At 46.6% G+C, this 22,800-nt stretch overlaps 1 protein-coding gene across 1 annotated transcript in view; it reads left to right on the top strand.

Moving 5' to 3' along the window:
• The window catches only part of Ns3 (nucleostemin 3), a 95,180-nt gene that overhangs the window by 32,492 nt on the left and 39,888 nt on the right, over positions 1-22,800 (top strand). Inside the window, exons 5-9 of the mRNA XM_055064412.2 lie at positions 1,336-1,422; positions 2,261-2,404; positions 6,246-6,345; positions 11,138-11,246; positions 14,030-14,145. Of these exons, the coding sequence (XP_054920387.2) occupies positions 1,336-1,422; positions 2,261-2,404; positions 6,246-6,345; positions 11,138-11,246; positions 14,030-14,145 (556 nt within the window). The remainder of the gene's footprint in view (positions 1-1,335; positions 1,423-2,260; positions 2,405-6,245; positions 6,346-11,137; positions 11,247-14,029; positions 14,146-22,800) is intronic.

The raw sequence follows: 22,800 nt of genomic DNA, 5'->3' as shown, positions 1-22,800 counted from the left end.
AGGGACGAAAAGTATTTTCCGTATGTAAACTCTCATTGTATTATTCATTAATACAGATAGGATTCCATAAGTGCTTGTAATAAGAATAAAAAAGTAGACACACTAAAATAGATATATTCTGATTTGGCCCTTCGGCAGTAGTCCACATTGGAAGGATCGCTGCTTGACTCGCAGCAGAGCAACCAGCGCGCCTGCCCAAAGCGTAACCGAAATGGGAATGTGAGTGCACACAAGAAAACTCTATGGTTGTGTGCCCATCAGAAAAGCCAAACGAGTTGCAGTAATCCTTCATCCTGTCGCCAGCCAGAGGCAATCAGTTTTCACGAGCCGAGTCTCGAGAAAAGGAATGGAGGCATGGCAGCATCGTTTATATGCACCAGTACCCGCCTGTGAACAGCTGTAGTCACACCCCTGTGAGCAACAGACGAGCGAGCATCTAGCAGTGGTCCTTTGAGAGACTTGAAGCCACATAGACATCAGTTTTTAGAAGCGTAACTACATAATGGAAAGAGTCCGCGAGACAAAACCAAAACTAACCGCCATGTGCCCTTGCATGCGTGGATGCTCGAGTGGTCGCTGAAATACCAGCGTAGGAAAAAGGCGTGGAATGAAAACCAAAAGACTGTGGAGCAAAAAAAAAATAATAATTTAATTCACACAGGGTGGCTGCACTTGCTGGGCAATAAATAGTTGAAAAAATTGTGCGGTTTTCAAACATGCTGACAGCGCCATAAATATATGTCATCCACCATTTGGCACTTGTTTGCGTCGCCGTGTATTTACAGCATTGACCCTGAAAGAGTTAAAAAATGCCTGGGTAGTCAAAATTATAGCGGACACTGTGCAGTTTTGGAATGTTAAACCCAATTACTTAACCTAAAGGGCATTGAAAGCAAAGCTGTAGATCAGCCTAGGCTGGTAAAGTGCACTTTCAGAACTCTGCTTCAGCTAATTTCGCATGAGTAGGTTGATTACTAGAAGAGAAATTGAAGCCGAATTTCACACGTCAGTTCGTCAGTGTGACATCATGGATTTCAGTGTATTTTTTTGTGCTCAGGCAGTTGTGGCTCAGTAAAGGTTTCTAAGGCTTGATAAGCCTAGCCCTTTGTTTCTTTTGGAATACAGTGTAGTCAATTTTTACCAATAAAAAAGAATAATAACTAGGCTGAAGCAGACATTGTCATAATCCATGATGTCATGAAGAGCTGGTGCGGGAGCTTTTTTTCTCTTTACTTCCATTTTAATCTATTTAATCGTTGCTGATAAGCAATAGCCAGTTGGCTTGCAAGCTGCAAAGTCAGGCTTGTACAGCTAACAAGGGGCTCCTATGTGCAGGCTCCAGGAGACAGATGGCCTGATGATGACGTCTTATGAGAAGAACCTTGAGTTTTGGCGCCAACTCTGGAGGGTCATCGAGCGTAGGTATGGTGCCACCTGCATGTATTATCACAGGAACATGTGCATGAACTCGAACTATTATCTGAGGGGCAGTTTTGGGGCCATAAAAGGGGAGAAAAAAGTTCACTAATATATCAGATGACTGTCGCCAACTTCCTACAGCACATTTTGAATACGAATCATGTGACTTAATCCTGGCTGGGCGAAGTGTTTGATGTCATTCTGTGTGTCTTTAGCTTGATGTTGGTTTCTAGCTGAGACAGAGAAAAAAGAATATTGTGTAGGTTGTGTAGTCTACGTGCAAAGCATTAATGAAATGACTGACTAAATTTTGTACAAGTAATGGAGATGCGTACTATGGTATTTACTTTCATCCTATACAGCATGCAACCTCATGCAATGTATTGTTTACTCACCACAAAGGTCACAACTTCAACTTGAATGTCATGGAATTTTTTATGTTTATGCACTGCACCACTCGCAAGCTGTGCTGAAATGGAATCGTCAAATCGTGCAGAAGTGATAGTACGTCTCTAAAAGTCATTTACTGAGGAGACCACTACAAATCGTAAACCAGCACCAAATGAACCCACAGCAGCTTTCATGAAAACATGCCCCATCGCCAGATTTACGATCGTGATGCTGCGTCTGACGACTCTGATGGTTTTGTATCCTATTGTAACATGCAGGGAGTTTTCGGACCCATTTTCTCTGAAAAAAGGTGTGCTTTAGATTTGGATAAAGACATGATACATCATGTGTTATTTTCCCTGTGCTTAGATTTTTTTAACTGCTCCTGCCTAAGGGCTCTAGCTATCTGCTGGCAGAATTGTTGACATCACGCAAAGGTCTGGTTTTGCAGTGATGTGGTGGTGCAGATAGTGGACGCCCGGCACCCACTGCTCTTTCTGTGCGAAGACCTGGTGCGGTATGTGGCCGAAACAGATGCCAGTAAGCACAACCTGCTGCTCCTCAACAAGGCTGACCTACTTACCCGACCGCAACGGTAAGAGGACTTGCCCTTTCGCAGAATGAATGTGGCAGTGCTGCTGCTGTTAAGATGTCTGTGATCATTGCACTCCAAGAATGGTTGTCCCCAAATGATAAACGTTGGCTGTCTTGCGTGCCTTTTCTTTCATTAATGCCACATATCCCAGTATGTCATTTTTGATATGCTCCATTTGACACCTCCAAACTCTGATTTGAGGGCGGGATAGTTAAGGCAAACACCGTAGTGGCATTTTTTTATATGCCAGAGCAATTTTTCAGTGGTAGGTATTAGAGTAAATCAGTGACTAATTAATGGCTATACCGTATTTACTTGCATAATGATCGCACTCGCGTAATGATCGCACCCCTGAATTTTGTCGTCAAAATTCGATTTTTTTTTTATTTCCCGCGTAATGATCGCACCCCGAACTTGCCGCAGCGACATGTCGTGTGCCAAGTCTAGCTAATAATGATCGCGCTTACCATCTGTCGAATGCTACGCGAACGACTATTCAAGACGAACCAAGCTGTCTGCACGCAACAAACGCTCTTAAGTAGATGCCTCATTTCATTACCTTCATCACTTTCCGCACTTCCATGACAAAAAGAGGTACAACCAAATTTTCCTTTATTATGTGTAGGCTTTATAATGGTTGTGGTCAACAACAACAAAAAAGGCGCCTTTCGATTCTTCTCATCTGCACTCGTGGGCAAGCAACTAATCGCAAGCGGCAACGATAGTAGCCACGTTTACACTGATACGTTAAAAGTGTACTTTCATTCATACGCCAACGCTTGTAACACAGCTAAGATAGTCACCCACCCTTAGCGCAAACGTGCGGTATTAGGATAGTAGTGAAGACAGATGCCGCAGCTTCCGCAGCATGTCCGCCATGTGTTTCTATGTCACTGGCAGCTAAGCGCGCCCATCTGTTTCTGTCCCCTCAAAGTGGACATGGCTACGTTATTGCCGCAAACTTGCCGATATTAACGATATTATTCATTACTGATACGGAAAAAACTGTTTCAATGCATGTAATGTACTCACGAGAAGAAAAAAAAAAAATAGCGTTCGGCTTGCTCTGCCGGCCGCCATTTTTGTTTTGCTGTCCCGCACCCGCATCCCGCAGCAAACGGGGGACGAAAAAAAATTTGTTTTTTTCGTGGGAAATTTAACCCGCGTAATGATCGCACCCCTGAATTTGCGTAAATTTTTTCTGACAAAAAAGTGCGATCATTATGCGAGTAAATACGGTACTAACTAATATTGCCCAAAACATTTCATTCATATAGTTGCTTGCTTTTTCTTTCGGTACGATATATTTCCATGGGCAGAAATAAAAATGAGCAAGTTGCGTTTTCTTTCATGTGGGGGCCTCATGGCTTTGCTCCAAGTGCATCTAGGTCACGAACGACATGCACATTATCAGCGCGACATAGCACTCTTGACAGTAAATTATCGAGCAGAGACTTTTCGAAAAAGGAAAGGCAAGCCCGACAGATCACGATTATTGTTGCAGTACACAGGCATTGTCCAAATGGTGTAAACTTTTCTTTTAGTGTATAGTTGCTTTGAATTGGAAAGTGGCAGGCCTGTGCTGTTGGGTTGCATAGGAATGGTGGGAAGTGGGGGCTTCGGTCGGGCACCTTTCTTGGAGAGACAGGACAGTGCCTGGAGATTGAAGTTCGTCCTGTCATGCTGCAGTGCAAAATGGCATGCAAGATGGTGTTTTTACAATGGTATTATGTTAAGATTCATCACTAGTACGTAAGCACTTGCGCCTGTCATGATGTGCGCTAAGTTGCCATGTACACATCATCAAGGACTTGCGAGTTCGCGGCGCTGCGCAAGCTTTGTGCGTGAGGAAGAAGACGGAGAAGACATGCCATGCGGCTATGGCGCGACCGCGCAGAGAGCCGCAAGAAAAACGAAAACAATATAGAAAATAAATATCCAATAACGGAAGTCCACGGGTGACTAGAGAAAAAAGGAAGAGGAGGAGGAGAACGAAAGAGACACGTAGGTAGATGGTACTCGGTGGAAGATGGCCTGGGGTGCGGAGTTGTACGTTCGTGGGGCCACAAGGACCCCAGTGTACAAGGCCTTCACACAGCTGCATCGAAGCTTCCCCGATGGCGTGGTGTCTACCAGGCATGACGTAAGCAGGGACCGTTTGAGGAAGGCTGCTGGGGTGCGCAAATGTAGGCTTGACGGGCTCCTGGACCCGGGCTCGCGGAGGCCTCCACCCAGACACATTGTGGTTTCCCGATGACCTGTGGCGTCTCTCCCAGTGTTGTGGAGACGGCATGGTGTTTCGACGACCAAACAGCTGCATGGCTTAGCTGTTCTCGAGTGTCTGCGAGTGTCACTATGCTGCTTACACCGTCCGGACTTCTAACCTGGATAAAGAAACAGCCGGTGAACTCTTTCTTTCCACAGTTTTGATGAGATGAACTCGGACTCTGTAGTTAACTCCGTACATTTGCCAGGGCTATGTTAAGCCACAAGTTTATGTTTCGAACTTGTGAGATTTCTTGCATGCCCTCTGGTTGCACTTCCATGCAATGATCCCCTTCTTGGCAATATGTTGGGATATTGTAGACTCAACGCCATAACACTGTTTGCCACTGCTTTGATTTCTGCTTTATAAAGAGTGTTTGTTTGTCTTAAGTTGCAGCTGGCTTTGTCCGTTTCTGGAACCAAGGCAACACCTCGGCTTGTTAAATAAGACACAAACCAAATTCGTTACAGCACCAAGGTGTACATTACATCAAATGTCAACACTGCTGTCAGTGTCTCTCACTGAGTTTGGAGAAAACACAGTGTCTGTAGCCACCGTGTCTCAATTTTGGCTATGCATTTTCGTTTTATTGGTTTACTTGTTCTACTGTATGTGCACAATTAGTTGTAGGAGAAGCAACACTTACGAAGATTTATTCCGAGAAAGCTTCATTTATGCATTGATGAGAATGTTTCAGGCCAAGCCATGTTAAAGGCTAGCCGAACCATCAGTATTATAGTATCAACATTATCATGGAGTCACAGTGCTTCTTAGGAAGTCCCATAGATGTTGGTATCAGATTTCACTCTAGTTAGTACTGTAACCAACCATGTGACTGCTGGGACGTCTTTGTTGCTGTAATGAAGGAAGCGAACAACATAATATAGGTCCTGATGTTACTGTTCTGAGGTATATGATGAAAAGGGACTGTCGGCTCGTTGTGTCATCTTCCTTCTCCTCTTTCAACCCTTTCTTTCACCTCCTTTCTCATGATCCGACCTGCTTTCTGCACCTCTGCTCTGGTGTCACACGGTGGTTGCAAAGCGTATTGCACGTATGAGCTGGCATTGAAGAATGTGGTACATTGCCAGCAATGTATGCACATCCCAGGCTCCATCTGTTCTGTGCGTGGTGCCATCACAGACATGCTGACGGCTGCACAGTGGTCATCAGTTAAGCCTATGTTTGCTCACCTTGCAAAGCTAGGTGACCCAGGCATATTTGCTATGGCAACCTGCTGGCTGTTAAGCTGGCCAGTCCCATTGCTCTTTTGAAAAAGAAAGAAAAAAAAAGAGATATGTGACTCCCACCATGCAGTCTCAAAGCTGCCAGGCTCACTTGTTCCGCCAGTTCTTCTTCTTCTTCCCCCTCCCCCTCCCCCCCCCCCCATGTGGTCAGAACTAATCCGGAGAATTCTGTCACTATGGCGTTACACATAATCAGATCATGGTTTTGGCATGTAAAACTGCAGAAGTAAACTTTTAACACTTTTGGGGCCTTATTGCACCCCTTTTGATGGGACATAGGATCAAATCAAGCTCCCTAAGAAAGGGGCTTGGTATTTTTTCTGTGCAGTGAGGCATGGAGCAAGTACCTGGACTCTGTTGGCATTCGGGCAGTGTTCTTCTCTGCACTGCTCGAGGGCAAGGATGAGAAGGCCAGCTGTAATTTAGATGTGAGCAAATGTTTTCTTCACTTTGCAGGGGTGGCTGGTCGCATGAGTATTGTTGCCACCTTTTCTTGCGAGGATTCTGCTATAACAACTTTTAAAACCCACTAGAATCTGTGGGATAATTTTGTGATTTTGCCAAAAATTTTGCCTGTAAAGGATTTTAATGAGAAGATCTGGCTGAAAAGTGGCATGTTTTAGGGCCTCAAAGCATTACGGTCGAATTGCCACAAATATGGGTCAGGCATATCTAAGCAATTGTTTACTTCGCCAACAAATTGTTTGCTTTGACAGCGGGTGCAATTCACATTCGCCTGATGCATGGCGTTGCAAAGTGCTGAAATTATGAATTTTAGTGCAATAATGTGGATCATCATGTTGTTGCAGTGTGGTGTGGTGAGGAAAGAATCTAAGGTGGTAATCGGAGGGGTAGAGCAGGCGGACATATGTTACAAGTACTCTTGTACAGATACCAACAAGATTCACTAACACAGATTATCCTCCAATGTGCAAAGTCCTGATGATGGGGCACACCGCACAACTCAGGTTACTCTCCCACTAAGGTGTGAGGTCCTGGCATCGCGGCATACAGCTCAACTTAGTTTGCTCACGTTTAGTAGTAACCTTTGTTGACGGAAACACGGAGTCTGTGGTGGAGGCAACTTGGAGATGAACCAGGTCAGCGGCGGAGACAACTTGATGAGAAGCCGCTTGGGCGGTGGCTCAGGATAACTTATACGATAAGAATTCCAAGGGCGTAGGAACTGGCCAGGCACAGGACACGGGCAGGACCTTGGCATGATAGCTTGTGACTCTTCACGAGGTTGCACAGCGGTACGCCCAAGTAGTCCCCTCGCGACTGGCTCCTCGAACTTCACTCTGGTAGTTCGATTGGCCTCCGTGGCCGCAGCTGCCCGTTAGCTCGTGTCTTTTGCTTCCTCTTTTTCTGTCAGCTATCATGCTTATGCCCACGTCGTGCTGCATGGGAAGCCGTTGTCGTCTTTCACCACATGCATGCAACCTTGACTCCGCAAAACTGTCACTTTAAGCTGCATTTTGCGAGTTCTGTTTGGTGCTTTATGCCCACACACAGGCTTGTGCTTTTTTATCCAGTGAGCACACATACAGACATAGACGTTTGCACTAGTTGCCAGCTGATCGCACGTGAACCCAATACCTGCTTCATGCAAGTAGCTGGTCCAGCTAGTGTACGTTATCTCACACCTAATCCCCGATGTGGTCATGTACGGGTATGAACATATCAAGGGGGAGCTTCCCGTGACCATTTGCTGTCTACCACCCAACTGGCTAGGCCTAACTGGTGCTGCCTCATCAGGAGTTGGTGACCAAAGTTGTTGTGGCTCTTCTCAGTGGCTGCATGGCACCAAGTAAGTGAAGGACCCACCTCGAAAACAAAAGTAGCGGCATTGGTGGCAGCCTGAATGGCAACAACTTTGTTTGTAGCAGCCATGTTTTTGACATCGACCAAGTGGATGAGACTGAAGAATCGAGTGAGGCACCGTAGAGCATGCAAAATTGCAGCTGCCACTATACAGCGGGGCAGTGGACTAGGTGGCTATGCCGCAGGGAAGTCCACATGATCGAGCAGGTCTGAAAAATTATGCATCTGAAAAGTTGGTCGACAATTGTACAGTCAAGCTGATGGCTGATTTTTTTTTTTAACAAGATGCACAGCTCAGCAATCAGGTTCATGTGCCCGTTGCTCATTTTACTGGCTGGAGTAACTCTAGCAACATTTATCCACAGCCCTGCAATCACAGTGCATAGCCTATTAGACTAGGTCTAAGGTAAATACCAGGTTACCTGGCCAAATAGAAAGAAGCTAATTAAACGTTTTCTTAACAGGCCCAAAGAAATCAATCAATTTGATTGACAGTTTTTCATCGGGTTAAACATTTCCTTTGGAATTTTTCTGTGGCACCTTATAAAGTAATGACTACACTTTAACTATTGGTCGACTTTGACAATTTTCGGCACATTGGTGGAGTCTGGGAAAATGAAACTTTGACATAAGGTGTCATCAAAACTAGCCTCCAATGCTTCCAGCCCTTCCCGAATTAAACAACGCAAAATTTCTGATCTGGTGGCTAGGCTGTATTATTGATGCCTCAAACATTGGTACATGTTCAGAAGTGCATGTTGTTTTGATTGTGTTTGGCTGATATCACGTGCAACTTCATTTTTACCCACCATGGGTTGCTTTCATACACGACTGTTTCGACAGCGTATGTACAACTTATTACAAGCAATCCTTGACACCTTGTGGAGTTTCCACTCACACAAGAGCATGCTGTTGATTTCAGAACGACCTTCTGCAGATGCTTGACTACCATTCTTATCTCTTACGTTTTTGATCACCACCTGTGCATATGCCATCATTCATTACCTTACGATACTGTGCAGCACTGTATAGTACTGGATAGCACTGTAGAAGTAATCTGCAAAGCATGTGAAGGATCCACTGCCAGTTCAGTGTGCCTGACTAGAGCAATTTGCATGCAGAGAAAAGAAAGGCGTCAGGCAGGGAGATACGATCTCTCCAATGCTATTCACAGCGTGCTTACAGGAGGTATTCAGAGACCTGGATTGGGAAGAATTGGGGATAAGAGTTAATGGAGAATACCTTAGTAACTTGCGATTCGCTGATGATATTGCCTTGCTTAGTAACTCAGGGGATCAACTGCAATGCATGCTCACTGACCCGGAGAGGCAAAGCCGAAGGGTGGGTCTAAAAATTAATCTGCAGAAAACTAAAGTAATGTTTAACAGTCTCGGAAGAGAACAGCAGTTTACGATAGGTAGTAAGGCACTGGAAGTGGTAAGGGAATACATTTACTTAGGACAGATAGTGACTGCGGATCCAGATCATGAGACTGAAATAATCAGAAGAATAAGAATGGGCTGGGGTGCATTTGGCAGGCATTCTCAGATCATGAACAGCAGGTTACCATTATCCCTCAAGAGAAAAGTTTATAACAGCTGTGTCTTACCAGTACTCACGTACGGGGCAGAAACCTGGAGGCTTACGAAAAGGGTTCTACTTAAATTGAGGACGACGCAACGAGCTATGGAAAGAAGAATGATAGGTGCAATGTTAAGGGATAAGAAAAGAGCAGATTGGGTGAGGGAACAAACGCGAGTTAATGATATCTTAGTTGAAATCAAGAAAAAGAAATGGGCATGGGCAGGACACGTAATGAGGAGGGAAGATAACCGATGGTCATTAAGAGTTACGGAATGGATTCCAAGGGAAGGGAAGCGTAGCAGAGGGCGGCAGAAAGTTAGGTGGGTGGATGAGATTAAGAAGTTTGCAGGGACAACATGGCCACAATTAGTACATGACCGGGGTAGTTGGACGAGTATGGGAGAGGCCTTTGCCCTGCAGTGGGCGTAACCAGGCTGATGATGATGATGATGATGATGAAAAGCTGATTGAGCACAATAATCCAGCACTAGAGGAGGCTTGTCCGTGTATCCCAGTCTGGCAACCATTGCTTTGAGAGCCTAAAAAAAGGCAGTAAAAAACAAACCAGGTGTCTACTGCCATGAGTAAAAACAGATGCTCCCTACACCATAGTCACTTACCCGTTATTGCATTTGTGAAACTATGGCTTTCCTGCATAGCATAGGCATCTCTATGGCTAAAATTCATGGCATCAAATCTGCAACAATGTTCTTTTTTTGCATGGTCTAACTTACAGAAGTTGGGAAATAGGAGCAAGGCATATATTTTGTATATTTAAGATTTATTATTATTATTTTTTTTTTTTGCTCTCAGTAGATATAGTAAAAAAAAGCAAATTATTACTTCCGTTTATGCTTCTTTTGGTACTTCTTTAAAGGTGCATGCTAGAATTCTTAAAAGCTCTATGAGCAGTTATTTCTGTTTTACTTCCATTCCAAACACCAATGATCAGGATGCAATTCAATGTATCGCAGTGTATGTTAAGACTAATACGTCTTAAAATAAAACATTCAAGCATAAAAGCACCGAAAATTTGCATATCTCTAGTTGCAAAGAAACAGTTAAATGTCTCTTGTGGTAGATCTGCAATTATGTAACATCAGTTAAATACTTAAGAGGTGAACATTACTTGCAAGAAAAATTCCAGAGGGAAGTTATCTACTTAGAAGAACCAACAGCCGCCCAGAATGCCCATTAATTAACTAATTGTTATCCGTCTCTCTTTCTTTTACCACACTGCTGAGATGGATAACAATTAGTTAATTGACGGTGCCATAAAGCTTCACTTTCCACTGGGCTCATTTCTGAGTTTTTGTGCAAGTGGACGTGTTTATGTGATTTTCTTTTCTCTTGTTCGTTGGTATCTCATTATACAAAAAAACTTATAGTAGCACGTCAGAACGTTTTGCTCAGTTAACCTCTCCACCTATCGTTAAAATTTCTCTCACCTGTGCACACATATTTTCACTACTGGTTCATGTTGCGTTTTCCTTGTAATGCATTCTTCAAATATGTAAATTATGTACACACCAGCTGGGCTCTGCTCTGGGAATAAAGCTTGATGGCAGTGCGCGTTCAAGAAAGATAGTGCCCTAGGCTAGTGGTCTGGCATGATGCAGCACCAACACTCTGAGCAGATTAGCTAACAGGACCCAAATGCAACATATCACATCTTTATGTTCACTGCTGTATGGGATGTCAGCATTTGAAGTGGCTATTAAGCAACTGTTGAAACTTTCAAGAGTGTTCACTTTATTCACGCAGTCATTTATTGTGCCGGAAATAAATGGACTGCAAAATTCTTCTCTGCAGGGCCCATATGCCGAAGAAGAGGAGGACGAAGAGACGAGGAGGCCAGAGAGTCCAGTGGAAGACACTGCTGCTGACTATAGCAGTGGTAGTTGCTCCTCCAAGGATGCAGGTGATGTTCCCGTGTTTTGCAGGCCGTCACATTAAAAATTTTACATAACTAATTGCACTTGGCATTGCGTACCCTGTAATGCCCTGCACCTATAGACGCACTTTGCATTCGATGCTTTAGTTTCAAGCTATTCAAGTTGTGTTTAAAGGGTAACTAAAGGCAAATATTAAGTCCATTTAAACTGATAGGGTAATGCTTGAGAACATCTAAGGCATCAATATTAACGCGAACAGAGCTTTAGTAATCGAGAAATTGAGGCACAACAGAACCTCATTCATAAGTTTTGAAAAAGAAATGCAAGAAACATCATACTAACTGGAAAAAGTATGATTCAAAGTCAATAAAAATTTGGCAGACTCGACTATAGTTTGTGTGAATCATTGCAGCATGAGACACCAATGTTCGCCGAGCTGGTGAGGCCTAAGACACACCTTGTCGCTTTTTTGGCTTCGGCAAGCTTACGTTTGTGCTCCTCAAGTTCGGCCTAGGTCAGCAGCCTCTGCGAGCGGGGCATCTGGTGCAACTTGTTGCGGCATGAGATGCTGATGTGCGTCGACCTGGTTGGGCCTGAGCAACCCGAGACGCACATTGTCATTTTCCTATTACGTAGTGTTTTAAGATGGCGAGGAGAAACTGAAACAAAACGAGCTGGCGGGCAGCGCTAAAATACGATGCCTGTGATGCTGCCAGAGCGAAACATCATGCTCACTTCGCACCACATGCAGCAGATAACGGCAATGCATTTGGGCTGTTGCCTATTAAAAGTGTGCTGTTCACTTCCAACAACACTATGCCCCATGCGCTGCGAAGCAGGTAAGATGCTTATCACAATAGGGTTGACAATGATAGCTGTGAAAGCAGTGTGCGACGACCCAGCAGGAAATTTGCTGGTACTGAAATAGCAAACGGTGCTCGCGTTTTCACGTGAGGCAGACGGGTGAGTATTGCAGGCAGGCTGCTGCGGCGGGCGGTTACTGTTCTTGACTGCACAAGCCTCACGCCTTTTCTTGTTTTCGTGGGATCTAGCAGCCGGAAAACAGATCACACGATCACAGTTTGGTGATGTACTGAATGTTGGTGCTGAAAGATCATGTTTTCCGGAAACTTAAGAACCGGTAAAAAAGAACCGTAATGGTATTCGCTTATGCATTGGGTTTTCAGTCGCAGACATTGATGCAGAGAAATTGTACATAACGGATTCATATCAACAAGGTGTAAATGCAGGAGACTATTTATGACGTCCCCCGTGAAATTCCAGGTACTAGCCCGATGAAGCACTCCTCATTATAATTCCGTTGCTCTACTCAGCCAGTCATAATAAAAATATTAATTCATTGCATTATGAGGAGGAAGAAAGTGCTCTTTTTCTTGGCCAAGTTGGTGCTTGCTGAATTATATGATCTTGTACCAGAAAAATACTGGAAAGAAAGGATTAACAGTGACAGAAAGAGTAGAAATAAATGTCATTCAGTCACTTGTCCAATTCTATTGAATATTTAGAAAAAGAACACATTGACGCTACCCTTGATAACGACAACGGTGGTTGAAAGCCGTCGATTTCGGTCAACTCTGCATCGGCCACACGAGCTGAGTGTTTCAGTAATTTAATTATTGCATAGTGCTGCGCTGGTTTTGCTGGCTCATGAAACTCACACAAACTGCAAGTAGCAGAGAATGTCATGTCCGTGTGAAGTCGCGGGACGCCCGAACGGTCTACGCCACTTAACCAAAAGTGGCTGCAGCGACAAATCTAACACTCTGTCTTGGCTTGGTTTCTCCACGGACGCGCATTTGTGTTTCGCGCAAAAAAGGTACCGCCGTCTTTCAGCCACCATTTTACATTAAAATCTCAATATAATAAACTTCAGGGGACCGTGGCTAATTGTTCGTTATTCTGAAAGGTCGTTATAGGGTAACTTCTCTTATTTGTCTGCTGTCTTTCATTGGGGTGAAATCTCGAGAATTCGAAATCTCTTAATTCGAATTGATGTATAATTCAAACTGCTCTGTTGGTCTTGACAAGGTGTATTTGAATAGCAAAAAACTCCTGTGCATTAGAACTCCAAAAAGCACGCAAAAGTTATTTCGAAAAAACTTTCTCAATCCCATGGACTGTCTTTTGGGCAAACCTGAGCCAAAAGTGAAGGTTCGATGCATCGATAGCTACCATAATGTTGTACGCTATAAAAATGATGAGGAAAGAGGCGCGGGAGGCAGAGTGGCGTGTGCCCTCCTTTCCCATCAGGTTTAAAAGGAGCAGGAAGGAGCTCCCTTGTGTGCTTGACTGTGCCACCGCACGCTCAACTGCGACCCCCTCCTAGCACATGCTTGATCATACCATCTCCAACAATGGCACGCATCAAGCCACCATCCTTCTCGGGTCACCCTCGCAAGTTTTCCCTCACACCCACAGCTAACGGCATGCAACGCACAACCTTATCACACTTGGACCTAGGCTTCTTCTGGCACATGTCTTCGCACGCTGGTGGAAGAAAGACGAGGCTTTTTCAATGCATGCCCAGTGAGAGTTTTGGTTTTGTGCGCTGTAACAGACAATTGATCGGGTACTATATTTAAAGGGGCTCTCCTTAGTTCAAGCTCCGTTTTATTTGAATAAATTTCTGGTCCCCTTGGAGTTCGAGTTGAGGAGATTCTACAGCACAAACTAAAGGCGCTGTAAATGCTTACAAACTAATGAAGTGTCTCCCCAAATAGTCGATGACCCTGTACAGCATAAAAGTCGACCAAAGAGACGGGGATAGTGAACGATGCCTTGCCTGCAGGGACGTGTACGGAGGTGAACAGTCCCGACCTGTACAGCAAGGATGAGCTGCTGCAGCTGTTCCGCACCATCCACCCCGAGTCCAAGCAGTGCAACGGCAAGACCGTTATTGGCCTGGTGAGCGTTACGTCAACATCGTTTAGAGACGGCTTACTTCGAGCTGACCGTGATGATGCACATGGACTGTTTTGTTGAGCCATTGGAGGGCTGTGTCGTATGCCTCTAATGCAGGTAAATAAACATATATATTTGAACCCACTTATAGCAGTACCGGTTTTAACAACATACTCGACAATAACAATGAGCACCATCAACTTCTGTATATATTCTATGGCGAAATAAACCGTTTAATATAATGCTCCCATGCCACGTTATCAGTTACAGTCTAACCCACTTGTAACCACCCCAGGTATAATGATTTATCGGTTATAATGACCACATTTCACTGCATTTACGATTTTCCGGCCCATGCCTACTGAAACTACGCCCAGATATAACATTTTCAACAGTGGCGTGCTGTTACAATGAACACTTCAAGAATGTTTGTGGTAAAGGGAGGGCACAGGCGAAGTTCCAATGGAGTCACGACCAAACTTGGGAGCATGGCAGCCCACCCCTTCACTCCAGTCCAACAGTGAAGAAGATAGGATCGCAGAGATGAGCAAGCACCAAGCGTGTATTTCAGAAGCTGCAAGTAGAGTCACTTGCTTTCAACCATGCTTCAAAGCATGTCTCTAGCATGGTTCAGGGGGAGGCAGAACGGCAGCCGTTGCCTACGTGATAGCACATGCCGGTGCTGTTGTGGAGGCCACAAACGGTGGCAATTTAGTGCTTGTGCAGTTCTCTCCATGTGGCACGGCATGCAATCTTGGAGGTCACGATAGAGGCACCCTCATTTAGATTTGGCAGACATTACTATGCTGTTACTGGGAAATTGCGGTTTGTTAGCGTTTCATTTAACATTGTTGCCGATAAACATTGCGATGCTGTTCTACCTACCGAACTTTTTCGACCGAAGCAACATAGAAAACCTAACTTCGCGACTCCTGGTGCATGTGCCACTGACGCTGCAGCCGTGACGGCACAAACCTTTACAAAATGACGGCATGCCACAGCAGTCTCCACTTCCAGCCAACTGGAATGCTTCGCTGTCACATTCAGATTCCACTCATGTCCTGCTGATAGTAAAATATAGAACAAGCTCTTGTCTCCTTTCCACCCCTCGGACGTTGGCACAGCTGACTTATGTATCAGAGGGTTGAAAAAGATACAAGAGAGGGGCGCTCGAGGTTCGTGATGCATTGGGAAATGCGACGAAGGCGTGCCATGCGGGATGCACGGCACAAAGGCGAGCATGGCAAAGGTGTGAGGCATGCAGGCGGATGCAACGGCATGCATTTCTTTGAATGCGTAAGCATTAATTGGTGATTACCCTAGCAAAATCTGCCTATCACGCAAAAAGTGTTATGCCTTGTACCTGCACAAAAATGTATAATTTGTGACCTTATGACATTTAATCATTATGTTAATATAAAATGTAGATTATTGGTAGCTTTATAGGCGATAAGGAACAATTGAAATAAAAATAAATTTCTTAGAGAAAACCGTTCTTGTGAGGGCGCTGTAAGAATCGCACCGCTGGCACGCGTTGTTGGAATCTCAGTGCTGACGCCCGTTGTTGCAAATGGGTCGCAAGCCCCAAGGGTAGCGTTGGTCTGGTGGCCTGGGGCACAACTGGAAGCATCCGAAGGTCCCGGCAAAGCATGAGTCGACTGGTAACAGAACAACTTGTTTATTCTAACATCGCAAAAGAGCGGGCGGTCAGGTCGACCGAAGTGGAGAGACGGGAGAGCACGTAACTCAACGGAAGAAATCGGAGCCTCTCCCCTGGCGTCCGGGGGCAGCTGCTCTTATACTCTCGGCGTCGCGGGCAAGAAGGAAGGTCACGGGATGAGACCACGTGACGGCGGAGCACGGACGAGCTGAGAGACATGTTGAGACGAGTGTAGTGACGCATCGCCGAGCTGGCGCCTGTCAGACCTCCTCGCTTCACACTTGGGGAGCTCCTCTCCCCGGCTGCCGCGCTTTGACAAGCGTGGGCACACACACACACACACGCACACACGAAGACACGTGACACTGAAACACGCCTGGACGCGCTTGGCGGGGAGGCTTTGCGGGAGCTCCGAACGGGCCAAAATGTCCGCCGCTTTGAACGAAGCCCCGGCGTCCGTTGCATCCGCGCCGGCTATACCGCGCGTCGTAGGCGAAACGTAACAGACCGCCCCGCCGGGGGAAGGAGATCCCGATGGTCAGGGGACTGCATCCGCTGTCCGGAGGGATGTCGCTTGATGATGCTCATAACCGAAGTCGGTCGTCCTTCGGCGTTTCTTGAGCGCAGTGCAGAGAAGGCCTCATTCTCTTGTTCAGGTTCACACAGGACACTGCAATGTGACTTCGGGAGAGTTGACATTTTTGTTCTCGTTCCCGGCAAGCGTTAGAACTACGCCGAAAGTCAACCGCTCAGTCAGCAAGCACGGCACAACCCTCACTAAGCCCTGCCAGGCTCTTTCCCCTTTTATACTACTGCCTAGTTCCTTACAGTAGTTTAGCAGCACTCAGAACGCGTCCACAAATCGGAAAATTGCACTAGAAAGCACATCATCACTTTGAAACACTACACAAAAGCAATATGTTAAAAATCCTGCCTCAGGAAGAAAAACATGAGTAACAAACAATTTTGAGGCTGATTCCCACGTTAGGGGCTTCGACTTCAGCCATCGGCGTTACCGTTGAGACTCCCCTTTTTGTAACACACCTCAAAGGAATATTGTTGCAAAGCGAGGCTCCAGCGCAGGAGGCGGCCATTTGTGGAAGAGATAGTCTGCAGCCATTGGAGAGGGCAGTGATCCGTCTCGAAGCATGCGAAGCGGAGAACGCAGCGAGCGACCGTACACTAGCTCAGCTGGCGAAAACCCCGTAGCCGCATGCGGCGCGGTCTTTAATGCCAACATCACCCCAGGCAGACACAGCTTCCAGTCAGTTTGTTGTGCAAACCACAATGCTCTCAACACGCGCTTCATGACTGAGTGGAGCTTCTCAACGGAATTCGACTGGGGGTGGTGCACTGAGCTGTGTAACAGCTTTACCCCGCACCTTTCGAGAAAGGCTGTCGTCAAAGCGCTAGTAAACACTGTGCCCTGATCTGATTGGATTTCCGCAGGAAAACCAACTCGCGCAAATATGGACAGTAGTGCATTGACTATCTCAACTGAGCTGAGTTCCTTAAGCGGTACTGCTTCAGGGAACTTTGTCGCTGGGCAGATCACAGTCAAAATGTGTCTGTACCCCGTGGTTGTTACCGGCAGAGGTCCCACTGTATCAATAACGAGCCGTCTAAAAGGCTCCGTAATGATAGGTACCAATTTCAACGGCGCCCTCGATTTGTCCCCTGGTTTGCCCACCCGCTGACAGGTGTCACATGTCTTCACAAAGTGGTCTGCGTCCCGAAAACACCCTGGCCAATAGTACTCTTGCAAGAGACGGTCCTTAGTTTTCTTAACTCCTAGGTGTCCGGACCACGAACCCCCATGCGACAAGCGCAACAGATCCTGACGATAGCATTGAGGCACGATCAGCTGATCGAACTCCACTCCCCTGCGGTCTAGATACTTCCGGTACAGGACCCCACCTCTTTCCACAAAGCGAGCATTTTTCTTGGCGATACCTTCCTTGACAATGCAGCGGATGTTTTCTAGGCTGCCATCCTTCTTTTGCTCGGCTATCAAAGCCGACCGGCTGACTTTTAGCAACCTATTAAGTCCATCTGACGTAGGCGCGATGAGCAAATCTGCAGATAGCTCTTCTAACTTTCCCGCATCGGGAATTTCCTCTCCAGTATCTGGTGCCTTTAACGCTACAGGCTCAATTTCATTCAGTTCGGGCGTGCTCTGAATATCAGCTTGCTGCGCCTCTGACCCTTTTTCATCGTACGACAACGTCGGTCCCGCAACTACCGCCTTTGCAGCGAGTTCCCGAACCTTCGATCTGGTTAAGGCCTGAACGCTAGCCTCACCAAACAAAAGCCCCTTCTCGCGCAGGAGGTGATCGGACCTGTTCGAAAATAGGTACGGGTACTGGGGGGGCAGCATAGATGACACTGCGGCCTCCGTCTCAAGTGCTCCGAAAGGTCCTTCAATAAGCACTTTTGCTACGGGCAGACACACGCTATGAGCTTCCACGGCTTGCTTGATCCATGCGCACTCGCCAGTGAACATATCGGGTTCTACGTAAGAGGGGTGAACTACATCCATTGTAGCTGCGGAATCGCGAAGCACTCGGCACTCTTTCCCGTTCACGAGGAGGTCTCGCATGTAAGGCTCGAGAAGCTTCATGTTCTCGTCAGTGCTGCACAATGACAAAAACACGACTTTTGGTTTTGTTTCTGGACACTGCGCCGAAAAGTGACCCGGCTTCTGGCACGTATAACAAACGCGCGCTTGCCTCGTCTCGAACCGCTTTCTGCGTTCGGCTTCGGCTGCCGCCGTCTCCTTACGTTCGGTCGGACTGCTTTCACTCGCATCCGCACTACGTGTGTCCCCCTTTGCTCTCATGGGCGTGAACTTCGGCCTCTGAAACTTGGAGCCAAATTCACCCTTTTGACCGTCCTTAGCTCCACGAGCCCGACGCGTCACAAACTCTTCGGCTAGCTCAGCGGCTCTAGCCACCGTACTAACGTCTGGCCTATCCAAGACCCAGTACCGCACGTTCTCAGGTAACCGACTATAAAACTGTTCCAGCCCGAAACACTGCAGAACTTTCTCGTGGTCACCAAACGCTTTCTCTTCTTTGAGCCACTCCTGCATGTTTGACATTAGCCTGTAGGCAAACTCTGTATATGACTCACTTTTACCTTTCTCATTTTCCTGAAACTTCCGACGGAACGCCTCCGCGGACAGCCTGTACTTTTTTAGCAGACTCGATTTCACTTGGTCGAAATCCTCTGCCTCCTCTCTCTTCAAGCGAGCGACTACGTCGGCCGCCTCGCCGGGTAACAAAGTGAGCAAGCGCTGTGGCCACGTTTCCCGAGAGAACCCCTGCTTCTCGCACGTTCGCTCAAAGTTAACCAGGAACAAACCAATGTCCTCTCCAAGCTTAAACGGCCGCATCAGGTCAGTCATTTTGAACGATACTCGTTCTCCTGCACCGTGTGCCTCACTTCCATTACGAGCGCGTTCCATCTCTACCTCGAGACGCTTCATTTCCAAAGCGTGTTGACGGTCGCGCTCTTCTTTTTCTTTCTCTTTTTGTTCTTTTCGTTCGCACTCATCTTTCTCTTTCTGTTCTTTAAGTTCGCGCTCCTGTCTCTCTTTTTGCTCTTTAAGTTCACGCTCCTGTCTTTTTGCCCGCTCCTCAATGGTCTCAAGGCATTCCGACAGCTCGTCATCCTCAGCTTCTAACTCAAGAATAGCCCTTAGCAGTTCTGGTTTTCTGAGTTTGTCTGAGACATCCAGACCCAACTCTCTTGCAAGCTCCAGCAATATCGGTTTGCGCAACGACTTCAAATCCATGGCTGCTCTGAATGCTGCTTTCTCTACTGCCTACTATTGTCTTGCCGCAAACTAACCCGGCAGCAACGACAACCACAATTACCAGCTCTGTTTCTGACACTAACAAAAGCCTGGCAAAACTCAGAAGAAGAAAGTCCCGCACTCACCAAACTTCGCAGCCAAGAATTCAGCGCAGTCGTTCCGCTGCAGGCAACCAGTCATCACACAGGGCTCGTTGCACTGCTCCCGGATGGTCGTTGTGCTGCTCAGCATACAGTCAACCGCATATCTTCGCTGCTGGCCTCCGTTGTCGCGATCTCACCGCTACCAGCCAGTTGTAAGAATCGCACCGCTGGCACGCGTTGTTGGAATCTCAGTGCTGACGCCCGTTGTTGCAAATGGGTCGCAAGCCCCAAGGGTAGCGTTGGCCTGGCGGCCTGGGGCACAACTGGAAGCATCCGAAGGTCCCGGCAAAGCATGAGTCGACTGGTAACAGAACAACTTGTTTATTCTAACATCGCAAAAGAGCGGGCGGTCAGGTCGACCGAAGTGGAGAGACGGGAGAGCACGTAACTCAACGGAAGAAATCGGAGCCTCTCCCCTGGCGTCCGGGGGCAGCTGCTCTTATACTCTCGGCGTCGCGGGCAAGAAGGAAGGTCACGGGATGAGACCACGTGACGGCGGAGCACGGACGAGCTGAGAGACATGTTGAGACGAGTGTAGTGACGCATCGCCGAGCTGGCGCCTGTCAGACCTCCTCGCTTCACACTTGGGGAGCTCCTCTCCCCGGCTGCCGCGCTTTGACAAGCGTGGGCACACACACACACACACGCACACACGAAGACACGTGGCACTGAAACACGCCTGGACGCGCTTGGCGGGGAGGCTTTGCGGGAGCTCCAAACGGGCCAAAATGTCCGCCGCTTTGAACGAAGCCCCGGCGTCCGTTGCATCTGCGCCGGCTATACCGCGCGTCGTAGGTGAAACGTAACAGCTCCTTGAAAGCTTACTTTCCTGCATTGCGGGTGTACGTGCAGAGAAGCCTGCTGCTGTAAGGCTGCTGAGCGTAACAATAATAACTGATTGGTACATGTCATAATAATAATAATGATTGGTAGCGCTTAAAAAAACTGGTCATGTTACCGTTGTCACGTTAAGGTTGTAACAAAAAAGGAAAAAAGAGAAAATAAAATTAACAGACGACAGGTAACAGCTGTGCTGAAACCGGTAGTGGCGGCGTTCCGGCTAAGTTGATACGATCGCTTTGAAGGATTTAATTTCTTTGGCACCGAAAATGCAATGGGTAGATATGATTAAGCTAGGAAAAGCAAATACGGAAAAGCAAAGTAACAGCTGATCCAAAGTATACTTATGCATTAGCAGACAATTCTCAGAATTTCTGTAGCATTGTTTTTCTTCCCTTTTAAGGATATTGCATTCTTTTGCTTTCTGGTTTTAATTTAGCCAGATTTAATTGTAGGCTTATAGCCAATAATGCAGCATGGGAACATTGTAGTGAATGGTTTATTTTACCATAGAACACATGCAAATGTTTATGGCGCATGGCATCTTGTCATTGTTACATCCGAATATTGTTAAAACTGGTAGCACTATAAGTGGGCTTCACTGTACTTCTTTCTGTCTAACTAAAACCTTTGGATGTCAATAACAATTATTGGTTAATAACAATTGTATATTGTAACTTGAATATTGTTGTAAGCTGGTTTGGCTGTACTAATGTTTCACTGCTCACCTTGTTCTTGCTTTCTCAAGCTGACATAGCTTTCTTGTGGGTGGAACTGTCTTCACCTACTCGTTACCTGGGATGCCACAGACACTGTTACACTTATAAAAAAATTAGATTTTAGATGGAAGTGTCTGCAGACAAGTTATTTACAGGTGAACATTGGATCTGACATATAAAAAATGGCAGCTCGAAAGGTGCAGAGCCCTGCTTCTACATTAAAATTACTCGTGAGGGATTGGGAGCTCAGTTTTAATGTCTCGGCTGCTCCTTTCAGATTGCACCTCTACATATCACAACATAGAGCTAGCTGAATGGGTCAGCTGGCAGTCTAGCATGCACATGTTTGTTGAATTGTTGCTCTCTCTCTACATTGTCCAGAAGACTGCTAGAAAAAAAAAAGGACAGGAAAGACGGCTGCATAAGATGTTTCTACTCGCATCATGCCTTTTGCACAATCTTCAAATGCAAATGAGCACATTGATGACGTGTATGAGAATGCAAGCCTCTTCCACCCATCCATACCATATCTTTCCTCGAAATGTATACAGGCATAGTGGCAACAGGCGTTGGACCGTGTTGAGTGCAGCGACACATTTACCGTATTTACTCGCATAATGAACGCACTAGCGTAATGAAAACAGCCCCCACTTTTCCAATCAAAAAGTGCGCGTTTTCTTTTTCTCGCATTATGATCACACCCTAAACTTGCTGCCATGGAGTAGGAGACGCGGTACAATTCGGCGTCTGATATGGCGCCCAGCAGGTGCGATTGTGTCCGACACTACGTCAGACTCCGAATCGTACCCTGTCTCCTACTTTTGTTGCGATAGCAATTATGTAGACGCTCCGGGCACATTTTTGCCTGTCATTGCTGCCGTGCGCTGCATGGTGTAGGTGTTAGCGAAAGCGCGCGAGGGAAGCCGACAATTGCAGCTCAACCTCGCACGGCACCTTTCGTTGCGCAAAAGACCCCTTGAGCGGGGGGGTGGCATTGTACACTGGCAGCAGCTGCGTACTACACAAGCATGCTGAGGGGCGCCAACGATCACGGCTCAGTATCCCGTGTACAAGGAAGGAAAGTGGGAAGGAAACACACCGTCTCCCGTCGCACGCATGGTGCCGGGGGAGAGGAGAGGGAGGGGGTGCCGTGGCGTTTTACTCCGGCAGCAACTGCACGGCTGCGGCGTGCCACATCTTGAAAGCGATCTGCGTCTGGGGCTGAGTCGATGGTGGCTCACACCTTTGTGCGTGCAGTGTTCTAACCGTTCAGTTTGCGTTGAAGCGAATGTTTGCAAGTTTATACGGCCGATAAAACTGCTATCCTTACTTCATGTAGCTGTCTACACACTTGCTATCACAATCGATGGTTTGCATTTCAGGCGAAACTGACTTTTTTAGTGGTGGCTGTGGAAAAAAAAAATCAGTCAAAATTGTACCCCACATAATGAACGCACCCCCCAACTTTGCGCATATTTT

Source organism: Dermacentor andersoni, chromosome 11 (genome assembly GCF_023375885.2).
Source record: "Dermacentor andersoni chromosome 11, qqDerAnde1_hic_scaffold, whole genome shotgun sequence".
NCBI lineage: Eukaryota > Metazoa > Arthropoda > Arachnida > Ixodida > Ixodidae > Dermacentor > Dermacentor andersoni.
This window is presented reverse-complemented; position numbering and strand designations above follow the sequence as displayed.